General features: G+C 40.5%; 4 protein-coding genes across 4 annotated transcripts; 2 read left to right on the top strand and 2 right to left on the bottom strand.

Annotated features, from left to right (window-relative positions):
• The first annotated feature begins 2,399 nt into the window (after positions 1 to 2,399).
• LY79DRAFT_572392 (uncharacterized protein) lies at positions 2,400 to 3,356 on the top strand. The gene has a single exon (XM_060559355.1). It carries the CDS (start codon positions 2,617 to 2,619, stop codon positions 3,169 to 3,171), a length of 555 nt encoding a protein of 184 aa, XP_060407456.1. The 5' UTR covers positions 2,400 to 2,616; the 3' UTR covers positions 3,172 to 3,356.
• Positions 3,357 to 3,732: 376 nt separating this feature from the next.
• On the top strand, positions 3,733 to 5,053 carry LY79DRAFT_529133 (uncharacterized protein; the record flags this gene model as incomplete). The annotated part of the gene is made up of 3 exons (XM_060556089.1): positions 3,733 to 4,143; positions 4,208 to 4,437; positions 4,501 to 5,053. 3 exons carry the CDS (start codon positions 3,733 to 3,735, stop codon positions 5,051 to 5,053), a joined length of 1,194 nt encoding a protein of 397 aa, XP_060407455.1.
• Positions 5,054 to 5,285: 232 nt separating this feature from the next.
• Positions 5,286 to 6,067, bottom strand: LY79DRAFT_572383 (uncharacterized protein; the record flags this gene model as incomplete). Its single annotated transcript, XM_060559354.1, has 2 exons — positions 5,483 to 6,067; positions 5,286 to 5,403 (listed from the first exon to the last, which is right to left on the bottom strand). Coding segments are annotated over exons 1-2 (368 nt in total), but the record flags the coding sequence as incomplete, so codon positions are not given.
• On the bottom strand, positions 5,578 to 6,358 carry LY79DRAFT_103451 (uncharacterized protein). The gene has a single exon (XM_060550643.1). It carries the CDS (start codon positions 6,268 to 6,270, stop codon positions 5,722 to 5,724), a length of 549 nt encoding a protein of 182 aa, XP_060407453.1. The 5' UTR covers positions 6,271 to 6,358; the 3' UTR covers positions 5,578 to 5,721.
• Positions 6,359 to 6,818: the final 460 nt, after the last annotated feature.

Here is a 6,818-nt window from a genome sequence, read left to right as displayed (position 1 = left end):
TTTACTTTTTATAATAATATATAAAGGTATTACTTAGCTATTTATATATATACCCTAAATAATAAAAACTTATTTATAATTACTAGGCTACTTTATATAAGGCCTTCTCTTATAATTAGAAGTTATAATAACCTTTATATATAATAGTATTCTTATTAGGAACCTAGTCTTATTAAAATTATAGATATTATAATATTATATTTTATACTTTATAATTATATTTTATATAAGTATAAACTAGCCTTATATAATTATAGAATCCTTAGCTAAGGCCCTCTAATAGTGAATCTAATATTAAAATTATATTTTTAATTAAGGTTATTACTATATAAAGTTCTTTACTTATTAGGGTCTAATATATGTCTTATTATATATATTAAGGAGTTAATTAGCTATTTCTTATATATCTTCTTATTATAGAGAAAACCCTTAATTAATTAAGTTAATAACCTTTTTAAGAATTACTTTCTCTTCTAATATAGTTATCTTTATTAAATTTATATATATTTTACTTTATAAATATTAGCTAGCGCACTAATAATAAAGTATAGATTTAGGTAGCTAATAGATAGAGGCTACCTTTTATATAAATAGTTCTAAGTCTTCTTTAATAGCTATAAGTGTAAAGATAATCTAGGTTTCTTAAGGAGAAGATTTTATTATTATATATAAAGTAAAGTTAAGATAAAGATAAAGATAGTAGAAATAAGGAAGATATATACTACTTACTATAATATACTGCTTACTATATATATATGTTAAGTAAAAAAAAGTTTAATTATATAAGCTAAAGCTACTAAAAGATATACTAATATACTTAAATAATACTCTAAGATTAAGGATATACTAAATATTATAAAGTACTTATAATTATAATAAGTAAATTAATATAATAACCTAATTAATAAAGTAGCTTATAGTTCTAAAGATACTTCTTAGGTACCTTTATTACAACTAAATAAATAAGAGGGATAAGTATACTATAACACTAGATTAAAATAAGATAAAGTAAATAAAAAAAAAAAATCTTAAGCTAAAAAAAAGAAAAATAATAGAAAGTAAATATAGACTAATAAGTACTTAGTTAAGGTTAAATTCTTTATTCTATATATTCTTTTTTAGAGGCTAAGAAAAAAAAACTAAAAGATAATTAAAATAAAGTAAAGTAATTTAAAGATTAATTTAAGCTAATTAGAAGTTAAAAGATAAGTTAAAAAGAAAAGTAGGTAGTTTAATTAAGTAAAAGCCTATATAAAGAAGACTAATTATATAGATAAAACTTTAATAAACCCCTTTTTCTTCTTCCTAAACCTACCTTTTAATTAAATTAAACTATAAATCTCTTATTAGTAAGCTAATTAAGTATAATAATATAAGATAATTAAGAGTCTTACCCCTTTAATTATAATAAGACTTCCTTTAATTAGATAGTCTCTTCTTATAATTAAGGTATTACTTGCCCTAGATCTAAAAGACTTAATACTCTAATTAAGGTAAGTCTCTAACTAATTAAGGGAGCATCTTGTGTTACCTTAGAGGTTATTAGTGTTTCTCTTTAGACTACTACACTACTTAGGTCCCTTCTGCCTTACACCTTTCTACTACTATATATCTTAGGTATATAGAAAGAGCTATCTAAACTCTCTAAATTACTAGATTATTACTAGTCTTTTAAAAGTATTAATCTTTTTTTAGTATTATTAGTTAAATTAGTTCTTCTTTTAGTAATAATATTACTAGACTAGTTGAAGCTACTTCTTACTATAGTAGAAGTAGGAGGTATAGCTAAGTATTTTCTAGCTAATATAGATAAAATAAGGAATTATTCTATATTATTTCTTTACTACTCTAAAGAATTTATTTAAATAATAGTTAGTATATCTTATATAATATTATATAAAATATATTTTAAAAATATTATATCAATAAAATAATTCTTAATAGTTTTAAAAACTAGTTAAAAATACTAGTTAGTTATATAATCTTAGATTAGCTTTATCTTTTACTAGTAATAAATATTTAATAATAGTAACTTTCTTAAGTAAAGAGAGATAGCTATATAATATAAATACTAACAAGTAGCTAAAAAGTCTAAAAATATAATAAGAATTAAAGACCTATAAGTATTATATAACTTTTAGCTTATATAGTTTATTATATAGTATATAAACTTATCTCTTTATATTAATCTTTATAGTCTTACTACTAATAAGCTACTTTAATACCTTATTTAGTAATAACTTTATAACGCTATTAGCTAGATTATTATTATCTTAGATCTATTTAACTTTATAGACTTTATATTACTTATATAATTACTATAAAACTATAATATTAATTATTAGCCTTTTTTATTTATTATTAAAGTGTATAAATATAGTAGTTAATTATAATAGTATATCCTAGTTAATTAAGTATATATTAATTATATATTTGTTAGTAAGTTTACTGTGGTTATAGCCTTGAATTTATAGCCTTTTAACCTATGTATTTGTTATCTAAACTGCCACTTTTGAGTGGGGAAATCTATCCAGCCAATGACAGCAACATTTGCCTACTTTTGCTTATGGGCAATTGCCACACTTTGACAATATCCAAGCTGCGCACGCAGGCGACATGATCAAACGCAACGCCATCGTTTCAGGCACACTTACATTGCGAGTGCAACAACATCGTGTGATGGCTACTAACCTGACGTGTCCAACAGCCTTCTTACGAAAAATGGAATACTTTGGAGGTCTTCTGTTCCTCACCACCAACCGGATCGGACACATCGACGACGCCTTCATGTCTCGTGTCCATGCCATCATCGGCTTCCACCCACTCGATGGCGTGCGACGCGAAAATATCTGGGACAGTCTGCTGATGAAGCTCAACTATGGGCGAAATGAGACAATCCGTGTCGGCAATCGCGCCAAGAAGTTCCTTTATGACACGCAAGGTGGTTGGGGGTACGGATTGGAACGGTCGCGAGATCCGCAACGCCTTCCAAACAGCCGTTGCGCTCGCCGAATACGAGGCCAAGAATACCTCAGATTACGACTCTTCACAGGAGATAATTTTAGAGGCCAAGCATTTCAAGGACTTCATAGACATGAACAAGTCCTCCCGGCCATATCTAGACAGCATCAGGAACGAGACGGAGGGAGAGCGGGCGCACCGGGGGATTAGACACGGATAATATTGTCTCGGCCGGAGAAATGATGGCGCCGCCACCCGACTGCCTGTTATCGCTTATCAGACTTTGAGTGGGTCTCGGTCTATCCTTAATCCGGGAGCCGCGCCACACCTAATGACGTAAGCACAGACCCCCGGCTCGACTCGACGCGGCGTCGTCCCTCGCAACCAGTCTCTCGAGGGAGGGGCTATAAACAATAACGCGCCGCCTCCCATTGCGTGCACTCGGTCCAAATAGGTACAGCCAACATACATCGCCATCAACGCCGTAAATGTTCTAACCAGCCCCCAAAGCGGCGGCTATCACCTTTTCGGATTTCCGGCATGCTTTACTCCAGCACTGATGCGGTGGTTAACTGGCTTACTGCTGTTGCCTGCGCAAGGAACTGTCACGAAGCCTTCGACAGTGCTATTGCCCGTCCCCCGGCAGTCGAGCGCAAACGTGCCAACCTTAACGACGACGACGACGATAACGACAGCAGTCCTCCCCAGAAACGAATCCGAGTAGTTGAAGCGACCTTGCCAGCTTGTCTCGTCTCGCCCCCAAGTTCAGACATGGCGCCCTTGGCCAGCAAACACCCGCTAGACGACGGCGACGAAGAGCCTAGTAGTCCCATACAACAGGACCCAAGCGACGACAATATCTGGCAGGCCGGCGTCACAGACGACCTTGAGTTTGCAACGCCGCGGCCGTCTGCGCTCCAACGAAAGCTAGCCCAGGCTGCGCGGCGTGATGACCTTTCCAGCCAGACCAGCAGCTCAGCCAGCCGGGGGTCGCCATCGACCTCTGGCAGGTCATCTCCGAGCAAGAGAATCAGAAAAGCACGCACTGAAGAGACGGGATTCACTCGGGCCAACTTCTCGCTGCACAGGGACATGATGCCGCCGGCCCTTCAAACCATGTGCGATGATGTTGTGCACATTGGAAATGGAAGACATATTTTGCCTGGTGATGCCAGGGACGAGGTACTTGCAGCCACGGCGACACTCCTCAAGTGTGACATTTGCTGACTCGTGCCACCATTGACAGCTATCCTCCCTCGGTATACCCCCCGATGCGTTCGCCGTCGCCTCAGGCGCTAGATTTCAACTAACCCGGTATCCCTCACGCGGCTTCGTGGCTCGAACTCATCGTCGCGCTGTGCGATGCGATTTCGACCAAGAGGGGGAATCCTCCTGGAACCAAGAGGTTCACGGTCCGTTGCTTTCGTGGGTTTGCCGCCCAGACGATGAGGAAGGCTTCATTGACTTTAGATACTGGTGCGTGTCGTACTTGATAGTAACCTGTTGAGACTCGGCGAGACTAACATCAAAGGCCTGCAGTACATCTGCTGGAGTAGTCAAGCCGTGGAAGCCAGCCAACACCCCCTCTTCGATGGTGGACTACTGCATGGTCATCCGTCCCGACCCCACAAGCGCCGAGGCGAGGGCCATTGCTACGTTAAAGGCCGGCCGTCCCGGTGACTCTATAAACCACACCGACTGGGGCAATTTGATGCAAGACCCCATTGTCGTGTCCATCGAGACTAAGGCTCAAGGTGGAGATGCCGTCAGGGGGACATGGCAGATGGCGACTTGGCAGGCGTGTCAGTGGCGAAGCCTCCGGGACCTTGACCCGGCCCCATGGCGCGACGCGGTCGGCTTTCTTCCGGGCATATTTGTCCAAGGGCATGAATGGTTCTTTGTGGCGTCCATCCCCGGGACCTCGCCCCTCCAATCAGTATATTTCGACAAGATCCCAATTGGAACCACGAGCAACCCATATGGCATATGCAAAATCTTGGCAGCCTTGCATTATCTTCGATCATGGGCAGAAGAACTTTACTGGCCAATGTATCGTCAGCGTCTCCTGGCAACGACGCATGACTTGCCGTAGCAATGCTAGCATACTGATGATTCTCATATTCAACCTGCGGGAGACGTGCGGTCTAAGCATAATGTCGAAGATGGCAAGAGACTTATCTATACTAGAATCTCACGAGGCGGTCTTGGTCTTGTAAAGTTGCTATGCCGAGCAAAGACAACGGACGGCACCTGGTAGTACACACTACAAGCCTGTGATGATGGAGACGGGTTCCAGGGCTATATCAAGGCTATGAGATCACGTCCCGTCACATACGACCATACCCACTGGAGAACTCGGGATCCCGTCCGCTCTCCCATAGATAAGCCAGTGAGGGCTGGAGTAGTAGTCGGGTCGGTGACGACCGGCGAATGCCCAGTGTTGTATGTTTCTTATTTTGCCCCTTCTTTTTAACGTCTATGTTGTTAGTCAATACTAAGAGTTAGCTGACCTATACCGCAGGTATCATCCACGCTCCCCAAAGTCCCAATGACGTGTCAGAACCCCGCAAGTTAGCAGGCACTAGTGTACTTAAATGGATGCTCTTGTCCACTGACTCGTCGTCCAGAACTCGACTAGACCCGCAGGCCGAGAGGTATATGGCGTTGCAGATCTTACTGGAGTAGGCTCTCCTCTCCACTGTGAGCGGGTCCGGTCTCCAATCTGGCCGGCTTCCGTCCCTTTCGCCTGTGACGTCCAAGTTAGTAAGCATCCGCAGTTATCCCATGCTGCTCATGGGTCTTGAGAGCAGGGAAGACCTGAATGAAGCCCAGCCCCCCTTGTCGCTGGTGGTGATCTTTCCTTTCTTCTCTTTCGGGAAACGGCAATACAAGATATTTTACTGCTTCACCCTGCAGGACAGCTGTGCCCGAATACAAGCAAACTGTGATACCTACGGTAGGTCTTGTAGTGTAGAACGGACAATTATAACCTTGATCAAGTTTCCAGTTTGCATTTGGACGTCTGGTAGATCCGCTTTCCCAGCATCTTATTCGTTCAATACCTTTATAACCAGGCATTGGCATATCGCCGCGAGGATCAATAGGGGGTGAGCGGCAATAGCGGCCGACGTGATCAAAGGTCTCGTTTAGCCATCCATTCATGTAGCATCCCCACGTAGAGGTCGTTGCAGACACCCACCCAACATACCGGTGATCGCTGCCATCAATAAGAGGGTAGCCTCGTCCAGAGTCGTCCTCTTCTTCGTCATAGTCTTCCTCCCCATCCGCTTCCTCCGAAGCTTTTTTCATTCAAGCCTACAGAAGTATCATAAGGATCTATTGCCGGTTGGTGTTGAGTTTCGGTCAACAATAGCAAAAGCCATTTACTGTTTACGGGTTGGATAATTTACTTGTAAGACTGCCTAGTCTGCGCAATAGATATACGTGTCGTCGGAGTAAATTAGGTATGTGGGGACATGCTAGTAGGTATTCTAATTCCGATAACATCCCGCAAGGCTGTGCCGTGCCGTGAAGGCATCGCGACATGGCGACAATGAACAAGAAACGCACCGCCGTTCCTATCCACGAACATAACTTGTAGGTTTGATCTAAGCTTATCCTGGGACAACTGACCACGTCTCTCCTGTGAATTTCAAACCTCTAGCTAGCCTTAGTGTTTCTAGGTCAATGTAGACTTTGAGCCCTATGCTCTCTTGCCCAATATTGTAAACCCAGAAAATCGCGTACAATGTGTTGCTATCTTCTACAACAACTTTGTTTCTTATCATTAGAATATTAGCAGTATATTATACTTTGATGTAGGCATTGTAGAATAGCCTATAGAAGTCTTGACCCCA

The sequence above is a fragment of the Colletotrichum navitas genome (assembly GCF_030913465.1).
Source record: "Colletotrichum navitas strain CBS 125086 chromosome Unknown LY79scaffold_150, whole genome shotgun sequence".
Taxonomy (NCBI): domain Eukaryota; kingdom Fungi; phylum Ascomycota; class Sordariomycetes; order Glomerellales; family Glomerellaceae; genus Colletotrichum; species Colletotrichum navitas.
The sequence above is the reverse complement of the archived record's forward strand: the minus strand, read 5'-3'. Positions and strand labels throughout refer to the sequence as shown.